A 23,055-nucleotide genomic window follows, 5' to 3' on the forward strand; every position below is an offset into this window, starting at 1 on the left:
TTGAGAATCCACCTTCCTCCTTAGTGCTCTTGGGGATGGAATTGTGAGGCTGAGCTTTTTTGGGAGGGAGGGGGAGGGTAGGGGCTGAGGGCTGGGAATGTGATAAGCTGAAATACGCCCAGCTAGGCAGGAGGGGACAGCTAGAAGGGCACTCACTCTCTACAAAGGGCTCTTCTGCAAACCCATCTTTCCTCTGTGGGGCCTGCAAAGTTCCAGGTTGGTTTCTGCCCCTCAGCCAATTACATACAACTGCTTGAGTCTGCCCATTTCGGTTCCCCTCTCTTCCCAGAGCCTCCCCGAGGCATGCCCTTCAAAAGAACCAGCTTGACAAATAAAATAATGAATCATAAATTTTATTTCAAAATGTAAACGTCACTAAACATGCATACACGTTAAAACAATAAAATTTACAATTTAGTTAATTTTTTTCTTTTTGCATAGGACATCATTACAATATAGAATCTATGCCATACAAAATACATACAAAGTTTTATCTGAGCAAGCCAAGGCCAGATTGGGAACTGTACAACTGTAATACTTCACTGTAGTGATCCAGGAAAGATGAAATGCAGCTTTCGGAAGCATGGTGTGGTGCTGGTTAAAAAAAAAAGTTCCTATGGAAAAGGAAAAGTGTGTGCTCTATGGAAATGGTCTTGGACCCTCGGATTCTGCCTTGGGATTTTGGCAAATGATTCCAGAGAAGCTCCATCAATGGCTTTGGATGGGGAGGGGTCATTTGCGAGGGTCTGGGGGTGACTGAGGCCCCAGTGCATGCACCCAACACACCCACACAAGCAATTCCTGGTCACGTGGGAGCCACAACAAGCCCCACACCTGACAATGCATAGCTGCTCGGGAGAGCCTCCAGCCATGGCCTTCAAGTCCTTGGGGTCCTCAGCACACGGGGACCCTTCAGGGTAAGGCCAATGGAGTGACATCTCCCACCCACACAGGCACCCTGACCCAGAAATGGATGCCCCTGCCAGCGGTGTCTGAGCCACACTGGGAGGTGGCCCCCTCGCTCCACATGGAGGGCAGGCTGGGGAGGGAGCCACCCGTGCTCTGAGTGAGAGGGACAGGCTTCAACCAGACCTGTGATCACCTTGCAGGCACTCAGCTCACATACTTGCTTTCCAAATGAGCGTGTGCAGCAATCTGTCTACAGGTCACTAGGATCACATCCCTGAGCCCTGGGAGAAAGCCGATGGTGTGGTCCACCCCATGCTTCCTGTGTCCCCCACAGGGAACGTATGATGTGTGGGGCAGGGGATGCTACTTCTCTCCCATCCTGTTCATTTTTAAATAATAGTAGTAAGGTTTTAAAGCTGCACGAGAAGGGGAGAGGCTGGGCAGGGCCAGGTGGCTGCACTGCAGGTCTGACATCTCAAGAGTGGTCAGTAGAAACCAAGTGTGCCCCTCCGCCCTCGTGGACCGGGGGCTCACATCACCCACCAAATCCAACTCTCCTAACCAATGAGGGATGGAACAGTGGGTAGGGAAAGGGCCTCTCCCTAAATGATGTTCAGTCATTTATGAGTAGTAAGCTGGATTGGGCATTCAAATTCTGGTACAAAATTCTCTGGAATGTGTCTAGGACAAACTTTTGAAACCTAGCCTCAGAATCAGGAAAATCAGTCATGGGACCTGGCTCCTTCTAAGGTGTTTCTGAATTCAAAAAGCATCAGCCCACATCCTCGATTTTAGCTTTGAAAAACATGGTCACCATAATTGCATATGGAATCTTTGGATGGCAAAACATGTGGGTGACATAAGAGCATTTCTTACTGCTTGCGATGACCAGTACATCAGACCTTTACCTTCTAGCACTGTGCCTTTGACTGAATGACCTTTTAAAAATGCGCTAAAAAAGAAAAAAAAATCAGTAATACCTGTCAGAAGTCAAAATAATCATGTAGCCTTGTAAACACAGCCAGAACCAGGAGTTGAGAATGAGGGGATGCTATTGCTCAGATCATGTTTTCCTGTTAGGCAGCACTCCTGCTCGCTGAGACCAAGGATGAAGTCCCTGGGGAGTGCCATGACAGCATGCAGTCCACCTTAGCACCTTAAGAAAGGTGCTTCTGGCAAGAAAGGTGGCTGCGTCTTCTGGAGACTCTGGGCTGGGTGGCAGAAGACCTGAATGGAGACCCCAGTTCTGCCACACTTCACTTGGAACCACAGAAAGCCACCAGCCCTCTCTGCATGTCCCAACAAATGGGCTGGGGGCCGCCTGTGGCCTGTTTGCCCCACCCCTGAATCACCCTTCACTGGTCTGAGCTGTGATCCAGGGCACAGTGAGGTCTTGGGACCTCAGTGCCGCTGATGTTTGCACCTGGAGGCTGCACCGTGGCGAATCCTGCACCTGCCCGGATGCATGGCCTCAGAATAAAGGAGGTGTGTGTCCTGAACCTCGAGTGCTGGGGGTGGGGGTGCGGGATGCAGGTAGGGTACCTCCAGGACCACGTTCCCATCAAGGGCATCACTGCCTGTTCCTACGTAGCACCTGACAGGAGAGGACCCCAGGGCCCTCTGTGGAAGGGACTGTGTCCATTTGTCTTTCTGGATGGCTGTAAGATTCGGTAGGCATATGGGGAGCTGACAACTCTTCCCCTAATATAACTGAATACAAAGAGGGGATTTCTTGTTTGGGATGTGAGCTGAACACCAGCCCCCTGATGGTTGAGTCTAGGGTTAGTTTTAGGCCTTGTTGGAGGGGAACTCTCCCTTTACTCAGGCAACCTTTGCTGTGAGATCTCTGCCCCTTGGCCCGCGAGAACTGATGTCTGCCACAGATAAAGGTTTGAGTTTTCACTATGATTTCTAGGAGTCCTATGGGTTCCTCAACACACTGAAGCCAGCAAGCATGGCCATAACCCAGAAAAATGAAAGACCCTGAAACAGACCCAGGCTGGGAAGACATTCTACATCTTAGAAGAAAATGCAGGCTGTTTCAGGAGGGGGCTCCCATGTAACTGCTTTCAGTGGGGCTTGAGCGAGGGCATCTTTACAAGGCCCACCACCCTCTTCCACGTGCACCCCACATTTCGTGATGATGAGGTGCTAGTGAGAACCCATTTGAACCTAGCCTGAGAGTCAAAGATTTTTCCCGCCCTTCAAGTGAGATGAATTTTAGCCCCAGGTGGGTCCTGATGGTCTGCTGCCTGAGCCCCAGGCCGAGTGCCCAGAAGTCCAGGCAGCAATTCCCTCCAGGTGCCCTAAGTCAGAAGAACAGTGTCCCACCTCCCAGGCCAGGGCTCAGGCAGAAGGGCCGCACCCTACCATTAGACAAGAACCACTTTGGGAATGAAGACACGCTCATTTGCCAAAAATAGCCAATGCCTGCATATTTCTGTTTTAAGGCAATGTTACCCTTCCATCTATCAGACGGAACAGCCCTGGGTCATTGAGAAGAAAAATTAAATTAAGTGCTCTCTTTGGAAACAGCAAACGCCCGTTTTCCCTCCCCCACCCCCCACCCCGCCTCTAAAACAAACCGGCTCTTCTTTTATTCCAAGACCACTGGGTTTAGAGTCCTTTTCCCCTTCCTATGTGCAGATAGATGTGGGGTTAGAACCCCTCCTTCCAAGATGCCATGGGCACATCACAAGGAGACCCTGGCTCCTCCAGGGACAGCACTGCGCGGCCTCCGAGAGACACGCAGCTCCCTCTCCCTGCCTTCGGGGACCCGTGGACAGTGAGCGCACCAAAGGACTTTGGAATAAAATTCCTGAACCTGGAATGTGAGTTCCTGAGACATGAAATGTATTCAGAGTGTGGCTTTCTCTGCCTCACACAGAAACGACTTTGGGAGGGGCCTCTGAGGGCCCTTCTGGGCCTTACTTTGGAACTGGGCATGAAGTTCTTCCACCCCAAGCACTCAGGGCGCTCTTCTGTCCAGGTCTCCACAGCATACTCCGCTCTCTCTCCCAGAACAAATGCAAGCAGGGCTGTCACGCAGCCCAAATGGAGCGTGGCGGCCACGGCAGCCAGCTCTGCACCTGACCAGGGAGGGGCCACCCCCCCACTGGTCCCCACCCCATTGTTCCCGCCCATCTCCCACCCACAGCAACAACAATGCTACTGCCCAACTTGGTACCTAGCATGCTACTCAGAGGCCACCAGCACACCACTGGCCAATTCCAGCTGTCACACAGTAGAGTTAGAAGTGGGCACCCAGAGTGTTGCAGATGGCAGACTGCCACCTTCATGGTAGCTGTGGACAGAGGGTACCTGTCCACTCTGGAGTTGGCCCAAAGCAGCAGCCAGGGGCTGGGGGCACCAGCCACACTTGGGTCTCTGGGGTTTCTCTGTGCTGCATCCCACGCTGTGGGAAAGTGGGAGTGGAAGCAGGATGGCCACAACCAAGGCACTCTGGGCCCAGGAAGCTCATCTATAGCCCTCTGAGGTCCCAAGGGTCGTTCCTCCTCATCAAAATGAGCAGAGGTCTCTGAAAGATACCCCACATTCGCCCCAAACTCACACCCCCACCCCAACACACACATACACACACACACACATACACACACACACTGTCCTGGGAGCTGTATTTACAGGCCCTAACTCTTGGGAGGAAGGGAAGGGCAGTGCCTGGGCAGCGGCACTGGGATGGATGCTCCAGCTGTCTGCAGAGGAACGCGCTGCAGCCCGGTCTGACCAACCCGCCAGGGCTCGAACCCCAACCCAGCCCAGGCTGGGGCTCCAGGAGAAACTGCTCTGGGAGAAGCTGCCCAGCTCTCTCCTCCTTCTCTCCTAGCAGGAGTGGGCTGGTGGTGGGGCACTGCAGCCCTAACACGGTGCAGGCAGGGTGTGGGCTGGGGCCTCCAGAGCAGGAGGGGAGAAACAGGAGGGAGAGGGAGGAGTTGGGGGCGCAAAGCTCGAGAGAAGCTGGAGGTTCGCTAATTCTGAGCTGGGCACACGGTGGGTCTGAGAACAGCGTTTCCCACAACTCGCTGCCTCGTGTTCCCTGGGGAGGATGCAGAATGCACATTCTCCGAAAGCGTTTCCCATACTGTGTGCTTCGCCACTCCAGAAAGTTCCAAGTCACAATGCTCCACTCTCTCGCTACAGAACAGTCTCTGCGAAGCACCGAGTGTAGCCATAGCACAGCCCCACACACAGAACCTCTGGCAAGGCGGCCCCCAATCCCCCTCACTGCTTCAAACAGAGGGGTCTTGAGGGCAGGGCCGGCTAGGAGAACTTGGGGACTGGATGCACCAGCAACACCTGTGGACATCTTTGCAGAAGACCCGATTTCCCAGGCTCTATTTTCCAGTCAGAGACCATGGTGTAATAGTGACAGGTCCCATGTGCCTTCTGCAGGGACACAAGATAGCGGTGTCCCTGTTCGGGGCACGGACCTCAGGCAGGTCGAGGACCAGGCAGGTGTGGCCAGGGCCCTGTCACATGGGATGTGGCTGCACAGTGCTCTCCCAACCAGGGCCTGCCCCTCTGCTCCCGGGGCTCCAGGAAGCCCAGGAGAGGCTCCTGGAGGCAGGGAGACAGGCCCTTCTGCTGTCTCCCCGGGTAGAGCGCCCCTTTGCCTGGCATGGCTTAAGGCAGCCCCCTGAACGCCGGCGTCCTCGGCCCGGCAGGGCGGCGAGGCAGGGGCTGCAGGCTGGGCGGGCGGACAGGACAAGGGCGCCTCGGGGCCCCTGCTTAGGAACCTGCCCTGGAAGCACAAATGTCAGTGACATGTCAGCTCCCAACTGACGAGGGGCTGACCCACAGGCCCGGCGCTGAGCTGCGCTGGCACTGCTCCACCCGCTGTGTTCCAGTGTGTTCTCGAACCTAACAGAAACCTCCAGAGTGCAAATCTATGTACAGAGTAAGGCGGCAGGAAGGGGGTCCTCACTGACCTCGTGGAACATGTCCATCCCTGAGAAAGGGGGTTCAACTCCGCGGAATCTCACCTTCGTGGGCATGTCTATTGTGCAATCTGTGGATGGTGTTTTTTGAAATTTTTTTGTTGTTTTTTTACAAATTAACACCTGAGGTGAAGAAAATTGTTTTTTGTTGACTTCATAAAGTTCTCTCTTCTTTCTTATTACAAAAGGACAAGACACGGGATCACAGAGGGAGTGAGAGCATCTGCTCATGGCTGTCGTAGGGAGGGTCCGGCCGGCCCGGGGACGGGGCAGGGGCCGGCTGCGGGGAGGCGGGCGGGGGCTGTGCTACTGCGGAGACGCCGGCGGGCGCTCAGGGCGAGCTGGCCGGGCTGATGGTGGGGCTGCTGGCGTCAGAACGGCTGTAGTCGCTGAGCGAGCCGGTCCGCGAGCCCCCGCCGCGCCGCTGCAGCATGCCCGGGTGGAAGTTGGCGTGGCGGCGCGCGTGCTTCGTCAGGTGGTCGCTGCGCATGAAGCGCTTCTCGCAGATGGGGCAGCTGAACTTCTTCTCGCCCGTGTGCGTGCGGTAGTGCCGCGCCAGCTCGTCAGAGCGCGCGAACTTCTTGTTGCAGTCCTGCCAGCTGCAGGCAAATGGCCTCTCACCTGCGGGCGACATGGGCGGAGCGTTAGTCTCAGGGCAGCCCACAGCCTCTCCCCTGTCCCCAAACCTGCTCCTCCTCAGCCCTGCCGCGCCCACCCCTCGGTGCATCCCCCTGTTCCGCGCCCTTCGCCACCAGCCTCTACGACAAATCCATCAGGGCAAAAGGGCGTGTGCCAGTGCCCTCCCACCTGCACCCTGGGATGTAAGCAGACATCTCCCAGGATGAAATCGCAGCAGCTCAGGTGCTGTGGCATCAGGGCCCGTGGCCCCTGGCAGTGGCCCCCCTAAGTACACAGCAGAGTGTGCCACCCAACAGCTCCTGCAGGGCCAGCTGTCCCTGGGCTGTGAGGAGCAGACACCTGTCCTCAGGCTCGAAGACTGGGAGCCAGGAGAAAAGGGTCCAGGGCCCAGAGAGGGCTCGCATGTCTGTGCGAGTCCAGCCGCCTCATATGCCAGCCCCAAGGGAGCCACACTCCAGAGCTCCGCACCCCTGCAGGGCCCTGAGACAGTTCCCCAACCAGAGTGCTCAGCCACCTTTCTGACCCTCCTCAGTCTCCATCTGTAACATGAGGGGGTCAGACCAGGCAATTTCCAGGGCCTCAGAGTCTATGACCAAGATGTCTCTCTCACCCCGGCAGCCTCCATCTAGAGTCTGCTACTCCTTCTCACAGAGAAGTTCCAACGTGGCCAACAGGTGACAGCCAGCTGAGCAGGAGACTGCACCAGACTCCTGAAGACCCAAGCACGGTGACAGACAAGGGTGGCTTCCCAGAACACCCCGTGAGAGGGAGGTAATGAAGGTCAGCTACAGTAAGGACCCTGCTCAGAGCAAGGGACAGGCCAGCATTTACCCAGGAAACTGAACCACAGAAAACGACACCCACTGCTCAAGGAGAAACATTTGCAGGGGGTTCTGGCACCCCAGAATGCTGCTCTTCTGGCACTGCGTGTGGCCGCACGGCCACCCTTCTTGCCCTGTCTCTCTCTTTCCCTCCCCTACTCAAGCCCTAAAGCAGAGAGGCAGTCCTTGAAGCTGGCCCACCTGTGGCCAGCAGAGGACATCCACACCACCCACTCCAAATGAGCCCATCAACTTTAAATATAAACAGACACCCAGGGAAGGCCAGATGGCCCAGGAAAACCAGTGGCATGAAAGGGAAAGGCCAAGAGCAACAAAACCACTGACTCCAGAGGAAAAAGAGCAGAGCCAGGAAACAGAAGAGAATGTTAACCTAAAAATTCTCATTAGTATTCTCAGAGATATTTCAGACAAAATATTATGCATAAAGCAAACAGGATACCATAGAAAGAAAGTTCAGAGAACAAAAAATAATGTTTAAAAATTGAGAGTATTATTGCGCAAACAAAAATTCCATAGAAAAGCTGGGAATATACTCAAGGAAATAAGCCAGAAAAAGAGAAAAGAAAAAAAAAAACTCTAGAAAATATGTGAATGTCACAGTGTTCTCTGTCTCCTAGTAATCCTGAAGTTGAGGACTGTGTGTGGCTGTATTTGCTCTCCTTATTGATTTTATGTTTTAGGGGGAATGGTATGGGGGGTGCGAATTGAAATCAAATAGGACAGCAAACCATCATTTCTAAAACCTATCTGATAGTTACAAACAGTATGAGCTAAAAGTTCAGAGTCACAGGGAATCAGTCCTGCGGGCGCAACATCTAACAGAAGGCACTGAGTAAAAGCACAAAAAATAGAGGAGAGGAAATTACCAAAGAAACAATAGAACAGTATCTGACAGAGTGAAAAATGAAGAAGGAGGAGACAGGAGACTACTATGGGAAGGGTTGGCCCAGAGGGAGGCAGGGTAGTGAGTAAAGGCTCCTGCTCCAAGAATTTCTGCAATGTCAGAACACTGGGTAAAAAGAGATCACAAAACTTAACAGAGACAGAGAGGAGAAACAAACACCATGTCATCTGTGAGGGAACAAGGCTGGGACAGACACCAGACTTATAAGTCACACTGGATGCTAGACAACAGAGAAACAGGGCTTTCCAAGTTTACCTCTCACACTCCAGCAAAAACAAGAAAAAACAAAGTCAGGGAAGTGAGTTAACAATGAACGGGCGTCTCAGGACAAGAGTGAGGCAGAGAGCTGGGGGACCATGGGAGCAGAGGGCCAGGACTCAGGGAGGGATAATTCCAAGAAAGAGAGTTCTGTGCATGAGAGAGTATGATCAAGAGGCTGAATACACTTCAGGACACAGTGAAGGCACATACTATTCTTTGGTTAAAAGAAAAAAGTGAGGCAATTAGAAACTCCAGGAAAAATAGAAGACATGCAAGAAAACTGTGATCTAAATTAGAAGCAAACTAAAATGCCACATGATTATCAGCAATCAGGGAAGAGCTCTGAGCCAACCACTGTTGTAGAGGCTTTTTCTACGTTATATTATTTACGCTTCATGACAACCCCATGAGGCAGCAGAAGGGAATGTAATCCTAGCACGGGCCCTCACGTAGGGAAGCAATCTTAACACAGTCATGATCATGTGAACCCTAGCACTAGCTGTCAGTGTTTAGAATCAATCTTATAGACAAAGCCCATACAACTGACTCACGGACCCAGTAGAGAACATGGATTTAAGAGCAAGGAACACACACATATACAAAGAAAATCTCTAAATGAGATTAAAGTTATAAGGATAATCAACAACAAAAAAATTAAAATAATAATATATCCATCAATTCAGGAGGAGGTTAGGGGAGGGATAGGAATGAGATAAATCCTTAAATTTCATGGCAGGGATTTAACAGATAGTATCTAATTTGATAAATCAAGAAAGAACAATAAAATCATATAGTTTATTTACGGCAGTAACCACCAAGACAACTAAAATCAAAACAGTGTTGGTCTCTGGGGAGTGAGGTTGGATTGGGAAGAGGATTTTTTTTGTTGTAAGCTCTTCCGTGTTATGTGTCTTTTTAAAAACTCATATGCATTTATTTCTTTGATAACAATACAAAGAAATGTTTAAATATAATTCTTTAAATATCTAGCCCAACATTTCCCAAACCATATTCAAAGAAATGTTATAATTGAATAAATCGTTAATCAGTTCCAGGGGAAAAAAGTCTTGTCAATAAAAAAGTTTGAGAAACACAGCACGATAATTCTGCTCTAGGATATTCACACCCATGTTTGTCATTAAATGCTTGGAAAGGTCCAGCATTAAATAGAATGGTATCATTTTGTGTGACCAGGTGCTGAACTAAAGAACCTGGTGCATCAAGTCCGACGGATGAGGCTCAGATCCAGTCTCCACGGTGTATTGAAGCGGTGGCCTCAGACAAGAGCCTCATTGCCCATAATGGGGTAAACAGAGGCCTCTCAAAAGATATGTCCAAGTCCTGATCCCTGAAACCTGTGAATGTGACCTCATTTGGAAAAAGGGTCTTTGCAGATATAATTAAGGTAAGGATCTTGACATGAGATAACAAATGTTCCTTAGAAGAGAAGGGGAAAGGACACAGAGAAAAGAAGGCCACATGACAACAGAGGAAGAGACTGGAGTGGTGTGTCTACAAGCCAAGGAACTCTAACCATTGCAGGCAGTCACCAGAAGCTTGGAGAGAAGCATTAAATGGACTCTCCCTCAGAAGCTCTAGAAGGAACTGCCAACACCTTGATTTCAGCCTTCTGCCCTCCAAAACAGTGAGAGAGTACATTTCTGTTGTTTTAAGCCACCTAGTTTGTGGTCATTTGTTACGGCAGCCACTGGAAACGAACACATTGTCCCATGCTCATAGTGGGGTCCACAGGGTGATTCCATGGGGTCACACACAACCTGTGCCTGGCACAGGCCAAATGCTTACTCCTGAAATGTTAGCTATTATTGTTGCTCTGATCCATTATTCTTCTCAACTAGGTCTTTTAGATTTGGGTGTGTGAGGGAGAAAAAGAAACAACCCAAATTCAAACTCACCCTTGCTTGTTAATAAGCCCTGGGCCCTCATTGGGGGCTTGCAACACTGAGAGATACATGAGGAGGGTATAATTACAGATGGGCTACATGATGTCGGGTCCACAGAGAACTGCAACATGAATGGGATGGGATGCTGGTGCCCGGCAGCCTCGAGTGGCTGGGGAAAGCCTAGCATCACCACTCAGCCAGCACACAGCTCTTGGCCTGTCTGGGCGTCAGCAGCTTGACACTTTTATTGAGCACAAACCCGATGCCTGGCCCTGGGGACATGGTTGTGATGCCGACAGACAGAGTCCTCCCCGCCCCATTCTCTCTATCTCTGTCAGCCGGTTCCAGGAGGGGAGACGGCCAGTAAACTGGTCCACAAACAGACGGATAAAATAACAGAAGTTATGATTCATGCTGGCAAACAGCAGCACCAGGGTCTGGCTGGGCTGGCCTCTGGGTGGTGACATTCACGCGGCACCCAGGAGGCTGACAAGGAGCAGCCAGGAGAATGGAGAATGGGTGGGGGCAAGAGTCCTCCAGGACAGCACTTCTCATGCTTGTAGTGAGGACTCCAAAGACCTTTTGTTTATGTGGGTTATGCCCATTGATATTTCTATTAGAAATTAGAAGACAACTGAAACTCAAGCACACATCCCAGTAGCTGTCAGAGATGATGTCATCACACATCATGTAGCCTCTGGAATGTTCCTTTGGGCTCTTTGGGAGAATGAAGGACAAACAATGTTATTATTATGAAAATAGTTTTAACTTCATGGATCCCTGGAAGGGTCTCAGATGTCCCTGGGCCTCACTTTGAAAACTGCTCTTCTAGGGACTGACCCCAGGGTGGTGTGGGGCTGAGGGAGTACATGGGGTGTGCACCCAGAGTAGGGTGGGGAGCCAGCAGGTCTGGGCCCCACAGGGAGTCAGCCCACTGGACTAAACAAACTTGAGTTTCTTTCTCACTGGGCTCAAATTCTGCATCTGCCTCCTCCTGGGCATGTGACAAGGAGACAGCAATAGTACCACAGGGCGGCCACAAGGAGAGTGCTCAGTCCAGCTCAGCAGTGGCACTGGCCCTCTCAGGAAGGGAAACCTGATTCCAGTTTCCAGAACCCTAAAGGGAGCTCAGCCCTCCTACAGCATTCTGAAGCCTAAGCCTGGGATGGGCCTACTCTGGTGGGGCTGCCTCCACTTTCAGAAGGGAGGGCTGCAGGGGGCTGTGGCTGGGTGTGTGCTGGAAAGGGGGGACAGGATGGTGAGAGGCCCTTGTGACTGGGAGGCAGGGTGGGAGGAAGGGGGCTGAGGTCAGGTCTTGTGGGGTGCTGGGTGCACAGGAAGGGGGGAGGTTGGGGGAGGGCCCGGGTCACTGTGGGGGCTTGGGAAGGGGCCAGGCCCTGCACGGGGCCCGGGGGGTCGCTGCCGGTGCTGGGCTGAAGGCTTCAGGGGTAACTGGTGGACAAAGTGAGGGGAGGTGGATGGGGGCTACAGGGCAGGGGCACGCAGTGAAGGGAGGTGGTTCAGGGTACCCGGACAGGGGTGTGCAGGGAGGGAGGTGTTTGGGGGTAGGGGCGGGGCCTGCAGCGAGGGCAGGTGGTTGGGGTATGGGGCGGGAGGCCCACAAGGAGGGGAGGTGGTTCCGTGTAGGGAGGGGTGCACACAGTGAGGGGAGGCGGTCGGGGGTACGGGGCGGGGCGTGCAGTGAGGGGAGGTGGTTAGGGGCGTGGGCGCGCTGTGAGGGGGTAGCCGGGCGGCGGGGGCGCCAGGGCTGAGGGCTTGCGGGGCGCGGGTTACATAAATGTTCCCTGGCGCCGCAGCGAGGCGGCCGAGAGCGATTGCCTCATCTTATCAGGGAACACGGCGTCCCACACGCTGCTCTTGCCCAAGCCGCAGGCCGGGCAGGACGGCGTGTTCCCTCTGAGAAGCCGCGAGAGGCCGGGTGCGGAGCGCAGAGGCTCTCTTTCCGCCGAGCGCCCGCCTCAGCGCCCACCGGGCCCTGCCCCTGTCCCCCTGGCGCCGCGAAACTGCAGGTGCTGCGGGGCTCAGGAGTGCGCATGTTCCAGCTCCGTCTTGGGCGGAGGTGAGACTCCCTCCCGCTCTGCCCTCCTGTCCACAGGGCGTGCTCCCAATTATCTCGCTGGCTCCATCCTGCCTTGGCCAAACTGCCAGCCCCCACAAGGTGAGTGGGACCCTCCTGGCCCCTACAGCACCTGCACAAACCGCCACCGTGGTTCTTTTCTGTGAGCCTCTTGTGGGCAGTCTGCGGGGGCACTTTTCCCTGTCTCCCCAGTGCCTTGCACTGAGCCTGGACCAGAGCAGCATCTGCAGACCAGGGCCTTTTCTGCCTGTGGGCAGTGACTGCTTGTCCCCAGCTGCCCCCTGCCCTGGGGCCTCCTGCTGGGTCTTTTCAGCTCAGGCTGGCTGCACCAGCCAGGGCTCTGGAAAGCCCGGCTAAGCTCCCCTCTGTGGAAGGGACAAGGGCAGAGATGCATCTCTGACAAGGTGCCCCTAGAGAGAAAGGCATATGAATCCATCAACTTAACAGAGGTGCCCAAGATCACAAGAGCAGACCTCAGTGTGCACAAGGAATTCACGTGGGTGTGTGTCTGGGGGGTGACAGTGAGGGGCAGGGGCAGAGTCAGAGGGAGACTCAGGGAGAAGCCTCCACAGAGAAACAGCTGCTCCTGGGCCCCAGGGCCCAGTCCCCAGTCCCCAGCTATTCACCACTAGCAAGTGGGCTGTCATTCATCAATAGATAGCTCTGATCTGTGGCCAGTGGCATGGGGCCACTTCCAGCTCCCAACCTCAAGATTGCCATGTTCTTCACCCCAAGGAGTCTCACTCACTCTCCCGCTCTGGGGCAGCTCGGCAGACAGCCAACCACCGGGGCCCATCCACTGCCAGCCTCCAAGGAAACCCAGGCCCACAGCAGCCTTGGGGTCAGCAGAAAGGCCTGTCCTCTGTGGTGGGGAGTGGACTTTCCTACTTTCTTTAGGAGGCCATTGGGCTGTTCTACTGGTCACTTAAAATGCTGGTGGTTTACAGACCCACAGAGAGCTGACACACAGTTGCCCTGTCTCCTGGGAAGTCCAGGTTGGAAGCTCTTTCCCACCATCATACAGGTGAGGGAGGTGAGGCACTGGAGAGAGAGCTGCCACTCAGCGGGGACCCTTCCCAGCCTAGGACTCGGCCTGCAGCAGGGGAGGTGCTTTCTGCATGGAAGCAGCCCCTGCAGTGGTCAGCGCCTGCCCCACCCCACCATGACACTCCTACTCATTTGTTGATGGCCTCATCTCACAGTCACTGTGAGGGTTAAGTGGGAGCACACAAATGCTTGTTCGAGATACGCTGTTATCACCGGTGGGGCTCCTGGGCAGCGTGTGCCTGAGTAAGCCGGTGGCAAACTGTTGGCTGCATGTTTAAGCCCCACGCCAGGCAGTGCGGGCCCTGGCCCTGGCCCAGCGCGCTTTGGTCTAGTGCTGCTGTTGTGGTGCATGAGTATTGCTAATCACACGCTCCTTTACACTCTTGCACATGCCAGAGCTGGCTGGACATAAAGGGAGGTGGTGCCTGGCTGAAGAGTGCTACACACAGCCTCGGGAGCACAGTTTAAACAGGAAAATCTGCCTTCCACAGATGTGTGTGTCTCCACATTTCTACAATGGATGCGGGTGTAGTTTTAAAGTAGGCATTTTTATTGTTGCTTTGCTTTATTTTGGAATAGGATATTTTGATCCTAAAAGTCACACAGAAAAATAAACAGATAGAAATAGCCAGAAAATCTCTGAAAAAGAAGAATGATGTGGGGGTAATGGACCATCAGATATTCGACACACTGTCCCATAAGCTGCTAACTGGCCAGTGGAGCAGAGCGGAAATGCCAGAACTAGACTCTAAAACAGGGGGAACTGTGCTTAGCATAAAGTAACATCTCAGATGGGGTGGGGAGAGGGTCCAAAAAACGTGTTAGGACAAGTAGGTAGCATCTGGAAAGAAAGTAAGGTCCATGCTTCACACCTTACGCCAGGACAAATTCTAAATGGGCCAAAGATTTAAATGTGAAAAATGAAACCACAGATGTTCTAGGAGAAAACATGAGAACATTCCTTTCTAATGCTAGGACAGAAGTTCTTTCTATGAATCGAAGTCCAGAAGCCATAAATGAAAAGATTGATAAATTTGACTACAAAAGTATAAAATAATTCTCCATGGATAAAGTCACTATAAGCAAAAGCAAAAAAGATAAATAACAAACTGAGAAAAAAATATTTGAGGCTCATATCACAAAGGGCTAACCTCCAACATAGAAAGAGTTCACAGAAATTAAAAGGAAAAACTAACACCAATAGAAAAACGGGCAAAGGCTATAACTGACAGTTTGTAAAAAGGACTATATAGAACGAGCTCACAGAAATTAAAAGGAAAAACCAACATTCAATAGAAAAATGGGCAAAGGTTATAACTGACAGTTCATATAAATATGGCTCTCAAACATCTGAAAAGATGCTCAACCTCGCCCATCGGGAGACAAATCAAACTAAACCGCACTGAAGTCCTACTTTTTACCTCTCAGGGTGCTGAGGATGTAGGAACAAGCCCTCTCACGCTTTGCTGACAGGAGCACAAACTGCCACAACCTCTATGGAGGGCGACCTGGCGATACCTATGAAAATTACAAATGTGGGCACCCTGTGACCCCACAGTTCAACTTTTGGGAACCTATTCTACAAACACACCTGCACACCTACAAAATGGGATATGTGCCTGATTATTCAATGCAGCAAAAGCCTCAAAACAACTCACGTCCTTCCACTGGGGCCCGTTAAATAAATTATGAAACACTCATGTAATAGAATACTATGAAAAAGAAGTAGAATGAGTTCTTTCTGAACTGATATGGAAAGATCTCTAAGGGATACTGTTGAGCAAGGAAAGCAAGGTCCAGAGCAGAGTGCATGAAACAGGAGGATAATCGGTGAGCACACCTGTGTGCATTTGTGTATGTATGCAGAAAGTCTTCTGGAAGGACACCTGAGAGAGTTAGAGCAGAGATCACCTGGGGACAGAGAGCTGGGCAGATGAGGACAAAGGGGGTTGGGAGAATTTTCCTTGGAAAACTAAACCTCTTGGATTTTGAAACACACAAATGTATTTACCTATTAAAAAAAATTAAAAACAAAAGTCCATAACAAACTAGGAAATGCTAGCCACAAATAATGCAAGTTTAAAAACATGCGTTAAAGGAACAACACTGCACATTCCTGGCCAGGCCCATTCAGGCCACATCTGGCCTCGAGTACACCTCAGCACGTTTTTTTAAAGATTTTATTTATTTATTTATTTTCCCCCCAAAGCCCCAGTAAATAGTTGTATATCATAGCTGCACATCCTTCTAGTTGCTGTATGTGGGACGCGGCCTCAGCATGGCCAGAGAAGCGGTGCGTCGGTGCGTACCCAGGACCCAAATCCGGGCCGCCAGCAGCGGAGCGCGCGCACTTAACGGCTAAGCCACGGGGCCGACCCCCATCTCAGCACATTTTGAACACTACCCCCAGAGCTCCCCTTAAGGTAGGTTCTCCTCAGAATGTGGCGAGGGTGGGGTCAGAGCAGCTCCTTGGAGTATGAGAAACTAAACTATAGCAATGAAGTCCAATCTACCTTTCTAGAAGGTGTTCCCAGGGCAGGACTCCAGGGCTCAAGAGCCCCTGGGTCACACTGCAAATTGTTTTGGTGAAGGACATTCCCTGATAAACGGTCTGGCAGACATGGCCTGACAAAGACGATGGTGAAGAATTTGAACGGCAGCAGACTCAGGGTTGTAATGATGTTCTAGAGGCCCTTACAGGCTCCTGAATACCATGCTCCTGTCATAAACATCACGTTGTCCATCCTCACAGGACTGACTGTTGAGAACCAGCCTGGGTAGATGGGGCAGGCGCTGGCTGCCAGCCCCTTCTCCCCTTCCAAGCCAGGCGAGTTCGTCCAGCTGTCAGGACACAGACCCCAAGTTCAAGGCAGGAGACTTGGTTTCCTCTGCCAGGGGCTGGTGAGGAGGCAGGGACCTGTGCAGGCTTCTGGGAAAGGGTTTTCTCTTGATACCAAAAAAAGGAAAAGGGAGGGAGGGAGGGAAGGAGGGAGGGAAAAAAGAGGGCAGGGCTTGTGTGGGTGGGGGAAGCGGGCACAGTAAGGAAAAGCCTCTGGCAGGCTGTGCTAGGCTGTGACGTCGGGGGTGGCCCCAGTCACTGCCGGCCATGCGGGGAGGTCCGCAGAGACTCACGGAGAAGCCACCATGCGGGGAGGTCCGCAGAGACTCACGGAGAAGCCAAACTGCTCCTTGACCTGACAGGACAAGCCCTCAGCAGACCTGGAGCCGCCCCTACCACCCCTCCCCAAAGAAACAAAACTCTTCAAGGTCAGCCAGGCCCTCTGGGAGCAGAGGGCTCGGCATGGAGCAAACAGATTCTGTTCCTCCAGCCATCTGCCAGTGGGCACAGCCAGCTGCCCTGCTCTGCACCCCAGGGCCCCATGCCCACACCCCAGGCTCTGGGCAACCGAGGGAGGGGCCCCTCTCTGCAGAGCCTTTGGCAACATTCTGTCCCACTTCCTCTTCTGGTGTTTCCCCCTCCCCCAGTCTTCATGTCCTCACTCCTGTCTTCTCCCCTCTGCCTCCTGATGGGCCGTGCCAGCAGGGACCCGCCCGCTCCAGCTGGCAGAGACAATCCACAGCACAGACATCTGCGAGCACACAGCTTCTCGGGTACACAGCTTTTACTTTTGACATGAGCAAGCTCGTGCGACTACCAACCCTGAGAGACAGGAAGGTGTTGAGAAGACACCCATCTCAGAGATGGGGACTGAAGCTGGGCAGTCAAAATGACCTCACCAAGGTCACACACCCAGAATGGCTGGGCCTCAGAGTCTAGACTTCACCTAGAAGGAAGCCATCCTTACAGCCTCTCCTTACTGTGGCATAGGACCTGCTGTGGCAAGCTGCCCAAGCTGACCTCAGCCATTAACGTCCCAGGAGGTGAGAACAGGAGAGGAACCATGGAGGCCAATGCCCCATCACACAGCCGAGGGCACTGAGGCCCGCTACACTCCACACTGAGGCAACCCCCCTGACACCTACACCGTAAAGTCCCACCCGCGGCACCCTGGGGGCTCCAGCTCCCTAGGGAAAGGCCAGCAGTCCCCCAACCCACTCAGGCTGCACTATACCAGTCTGTCCTCAGGGGGCCTCGGCAGGCAATCTCCAGTCCCTCTGCAGCACGTGGCTGCACCTAAGTGTGGAAGCAACTGGGCAGCTCTTTTCCAAGAGGCCTGGCCTGTTTGAGAAGGGCTGAGCGCCCGAGGTAGCACACTCCAAACAATGGAGCTGAGAAGTGGCCCCTGGGGACTTCGGTGCTCTTTGTCCAGGCCCAGCACCCACACCTGGCCTGCTCCCGGTGCGAGAAGCAGGCCCTCTGTCTCTCAGGAAAAAAGTCACGAGATTTCAAACAGATCATAGCAAGACAATCTACTTTTCAGGGTTGGCTTCATAAAGCAAATAAATCAGAATAAAAATGAGTAAGTCATTTTACTGTAGTCTTAAAATGCCTTTGGATTTGAGGGAGCTGATGCAAAAAAAAGTCAGTCACTGACCTACCTTTTCTAGAACAGTTGAAGAGTGCTGAGGAGCTGCTCCAGACACCCAGGGAGGAGCCCGAGAAAGGTCCCAGGGCCTCTACTTTAGTAGCCCAGGTCACCAGACCCACCAGTTGCCGGCTAGCCTTAGAGCAATTTATATCTAGTGTGTTCGGGGTTCAAAAAACTGCCTGCAGAGAACAGGCTCCTAGAGCAGTAAACCGAAGCCCTCGCCCCTCAGCAAACCTGAGCTCTGTTCAGGCGCATCCCAGCCTATGCCCATGCCAGAGACGAGGCAGCCACCCGCAGCCCTCTCCTCCTAAAGAAACGCACACTGCAGTGTGGAAAGACAGGTATCTGTCTGATGTGCAGCAGAAGAGCACTCCCTGGGGGCCTTCGAGGCTCAGGGGACAAAGGCCAGCCCCTTCCCAGTCACAGGCCTGGCCAGGGCCTGCCTGCTGCTTCTCTGAGCCCGTCCCTTCCTCCTCACATCCTGCCTAGCCCTCCTCCCTGTTCCTGTGCCCTTCTCTGGCTTAGCCTGGAACAGGTCTCTAAGGGAGCTGACCCTGGGGACACCAGCCAGGAAGAAAAGCAGATGCCATTCTGCACTGCCCCTCCACAGCCCCCTAGAAGCCCCAGGGCTGGAGTGTCCCCTTCCTGAACAGCTTTGCAGGGGACTCCATGATCCGAGGCTACCTGGGTCTGCCTGAGCCAAGGGAGGGCCAGCGAAAGCTGGGACAGGCTGCCAAGGCAGCAATCCTGTCCTGTACCCGGCCTTCTTCCACAGAACCCCAAGGTGGGACGTGGCGGACTCGGTGCTCCTTGGTGTCACCCACAAGGTCACTGGAACCAGGCCTCATGTGTTGAGTGCAGTGGGTAGACAGGGGGAGGGTGAACATGGAGCTCGCCCGGCTGTCTCTCTCTAATGTCCTCGTAAGCCACAGACAGGCCCACGTATAAGCAGTCCCACTCATGTGGGCCAACCAAGAAAACACACCCCAGAGCGGCTGAGCCCCTCTGTCCCAATGCCTGCAGGAAATGCATATGCTGCGGGGCTATGACTGCAAGAAGAAAACACAGCCGTTATTTTGGGAAGACGGGATTCATGCGCGATTGTCCTCTGCGTTTCTATACTTTTCAGCTGAACTGCTTTCGGCATCAGAAAGAAGGCAATACATTATTTCACAAAGTTGTATGTACGCATATAGTTCTATGCATACATATATGTATATACATTACAAACTTCTATTACAAAATAATAATAGTCTCATCCAAACTCCAGCTCACTAACTGGCCCTGCTTCCATAGAACCCAGCACCTCTGGCCTCTGATGAGGGAGTAGCACTAATTTACATGCACGGGTGCACATGTCTGGAAAGGTCAAAAGGACCACATGCCAGGAATTGCATGAAGGTGTTTTGTCCCCTTTTGCTAAGGGTTACGAAACACATTTGAAAATTTCCGTTCACAAGGTCTCTTTTAAAACAGCAATAATAAAATACTAGTGGTTTCTGCCAGCAGGCGGCCAGAAGCCACTCCAGACAAGGGCTCTGGAGTCTCTCTCTCTCTCTCACACACACGCACACACACACCAACTCACACACCCCTTATTTCTCCTGAAGGGACATGCAGGGAGAAGTATATTGACTCCCACCCTCAAAAGCTTCCCGATCCTAGACTGCTACATGCAAGGGTCCTTCTCCAGGTGACTGAACGCTGTGAGTGGACTCATGTGAGCTGAACCCAAAGGACAGCTGTTTCCATTTCTTTCCTCTCTATTCTGATGGTCACATCACTAACTGCCTCCAAAGGGAAGCCAGGAGCATCTTCCCTGAGCTGAGCAGAGTGACTCACACCAAGCTCCCGACTTCCCTCTCCTTTGCAATCTTGAAGGGAGCATCCTCTGCTTCAGGAGCCAGCATGCTGTCAACAGCCTTTGCTCTGGGAAGCTGCGATCTACCGCACACCCAGCGTTGACAGCTGTTGACAGCCCAGGAATGACTTTGCAGTCAGTCTTTTCAGGGATTTCTCAAACACCAAGGAGAGGCAAGGACACAAGTTTGGAATTCACAATTAAAGACCCAGATTTATTCACTTGATTTTTCCATTTGAGGCAGATCAAAAGTAAAGGCAACTAGTATCCAGAATACATAAAGAACTCTTAAATCTCAACAATATGCAAATGAACACTGGATTTTTTTTTTTTTTTAAGATTTTATTTATTCATTTTTTTCCCCCCCAAAGCCCCAGTAGATAGTTGTATGTCATAGGTTCACATCCTTCTAGTTGCTGTACGTGGGACTCGGCCTCGCGTTGGACGGAGAAGTGGTGCCTTGGGGCGTGCCCGGGATCCGAACCCGGGCCGCCAGCATCAGAGCGCGCACACTTAACCGCTAAGCCAGGGAGCCGGCCCTGAACACTGGATTTTAAAAATAAACAAAAGATCTGAACTCAACCGAAGACGATATACAGATGGCAAATTACGTGAAAAGGTGATTGATATCATTTGTCATTAAGGAAATGCAAAGCAAAACAAGGAGATGGCATGATACACTTGTGAGAATGGCTAAAATCCAAAAACTGACAATACTGGTGGAGCAACTGGAACTCTCGTTCATCACTGGTGAGAGTGCAACAATCACTCTGTAAGATAGTTTGGCAGTTTCTTATAAAGTTAAACATGGACTCACTATATAACCCATCAATCCCACCCCGAGGCATTCATCAAGTAAACTGAAAACCCGTCCACAAATGTTTATAGCAGCTTTATTCATAATCAGCAAAAACTGGAAGTAAGCTCTTTCTACAGGTGAATGGATAAACAATTTGTGGTATATCCGTACAATGGAATACTATTCAATGATAAAAAGGAAGGAGCTATTGATTCACACACACAAAAATGGATGAATCGTAAATGCATTTTGCTAAGTCAAAGAAACTAGACTAAAAGTCTACATACTGTATGACTCTATTCATGTGACACTCTGCCAGAGGCAAAACTGTAAGAATGGAAAATGCATCAGGGGCTGTAGGGGTTGGGGGATCAAGTGGTTGACCACAAAGAGGAACTTTTAGGGTGATGAATTGTTGTGCCTGGTCCTGGGGTGGCTGGTACTTGTGCCTAATACAAGACTCTCTGATGGTGGGGAGCTGGTGTCTCACCACCAGAGAGGGAGGTTACGAGAGAGAAATGACTCGAGTTATGTGTGTATAACTGGGCTAGGACACATACATGTTTCTTGGCTCTGTCCACTGAGAGGGGCCAGGAGCAGTGACACCTCAGGAGCAAGGAGCATGTCCAGCACCCAGATCTTGGTTTCTAAATACCATTTTCCAATAAAAGGAAACAGGGATCCTTGGACAAATGGCTGATTCTAGAACCACAGCAGGAAAAATACAAGATGAGCCTGAAGCATCTTGTAATGCCAAAAGTAAGGAAGTGCACAAAAAACCAAAATGATGGGGGCATGTCAAAGGGACACAGGAACCAACCTGACAGAGTTCCTGGCCAAGGCTGGAACATTTGAGCAACAAAATAAACAGTGGTAAGTCATGTGGATATCATTCTCCCACTGATGTGATGAGTTGAGAAGGGCACTTCACTTTTGTGGTATTTTTCCCAAAAAGCCATAAACCCAGTTTAACCATGAGAAAAACATCAGACAAATGCAAATTGAGGGACATTCTACAAAATATTTGGCCAGTACTCCTCAAAAGTACTGGCTCTTCAAATGCTTTGGAAGCACTGGCTCAAGCAGTGGTCAGCTTTGCCAACTGGACACTTCTCTGATCCGTGATTGCCCACCTTGAGGACTAACACATGGGAGCAGCCTGGTGACTGTGGCAGTGACAGCTAAGTGCCTACTGGCCCAGCACCCATTCTCCCTGTCTTCTTTCCCCGGAGAACACAACTTTAGTTTGCAGCAGCAATGCACCAGATAAAAAATGCCTCCTTCTGGATTCCCTTGTAGCTAGGATTGGCTTTGTGAACTGATTCTGGCCAATGAGTTTGGGATAAGCCACTGATGTGTTTTCATGATACAGAGGGCCATATTCCCTCAGCCCTTCACCCTTGCCCTTCGTCCTGCACCAGATAAAAAATGCCTCCTTCCGGATTCCCTTGCAGCTAGGATTGGCTTTGTGAACTGATTCTGGCCAATGAGTTTGGGATAAGCCACTGATGTGTTTTCATGATAAAGAGGGCCATATTCCCTCAGCCCTTCACCCTTGCCCTTCGTCCTGCCTGGAGTACGTTCCAACATTGTGGGAGCAGCAGCTGTTGTGTGATCATGGGGTGGAAAGTATGGCTAAATCCACATGCAACAATGACTGAAGAGAAAGAGAGAATGAGCCTCCGTCCCTGGTGGCATCCTGGCGCCGCTGCACCAGCCCAGGACTATCCACGTCAGGACCTGTAATCGGAGAAAAAGAAACCTAAACCCGCCAACCTTAGGTGTAGACTTCACCCTTCTCCACACAACTGTCTTCTTGTGAGCTCCCTTTGAGAATACTGCTCGGTGTAGCTCTGGCTGTAACTCCTAGCAAGTTACTGGGCAAGAACAAAAGGAAAACACAGGCAGACAGGGGCTGCACAGTACGGCCCATGACGGTGGGTGGTGGGAGCCTGTGATGGGAAAGGGTTCTCTGGGATGCGGGCCGGTCCCCATCATATCCTCTCATCTCTCCCAGACCTCTCTGCACTGGACCCAAAGCCAAACAGAGACTCTGGATAAAGATGGTGGGTCACCATCTTCCTATCCCCAGATCCCTCTAAAATGAAAGAAAAGGGACTTTATTTTAAAGAACTAAGTGAAAGGAAATAACAATAATAATTTGGAAGCTGGAAATTAGAAAGATGGCAGAGAAAGCAAAGAAGCAACCCACATAACCCTGTACAAGGTGTCCCCCAAAGGCTCAGGAGCTCCCGGCATTGGGGTGCAGTGGGACTGAAAGAGGGGACACCTGAACATTAGTTAAAGAAGCAGTGGATACACCATGGTCCTCTCCCTGCCTCAGAG

At 51.9% G+C, this 23,055-nt stretch overlaps 1 protein-coding gene across 1 annotated transcript in view; it reads right to left on the reverse strand.

Moving 5' to 3' along the window:
* Positions 1–337: 337 nt before the first annotated feature.
* Positions 338–23,055, reverse strand: part of KLF13 (KLF transcription factor 13) — a 51,358-nt gene continuing 28,640 nt past the window's right edge. Inside the window, exon 2 of the mRNA XM_004431872.3 lies at positions 338–6,485. Within this exon, the coding sequence (XP_004431929.1) occupies positions 6,196–6,485 (290 nt within the window). The 3' untranslated portion in view covers positions 338–6,195. The remainder of the gene's footprint in view (positions 6,486–23,055) is intronic.

The sequence above is a fragment of the Ceratotherium simum genome, chromosome 3 (genome assembly GCF_057802395.1).
Source record: "Ceratotherium simum simum isolate JZ-2026a chromosome 3, ASM5780239v1, whole genome shotgun sequence".
NCBI classification, from domain to species: domain Eukaryota; kingdom Metazoa; phylum Chordata; class Mammalia; order Perissodactyla; family Rhinocerotidae; genus Ceratotherium; species Ceratotherium simum.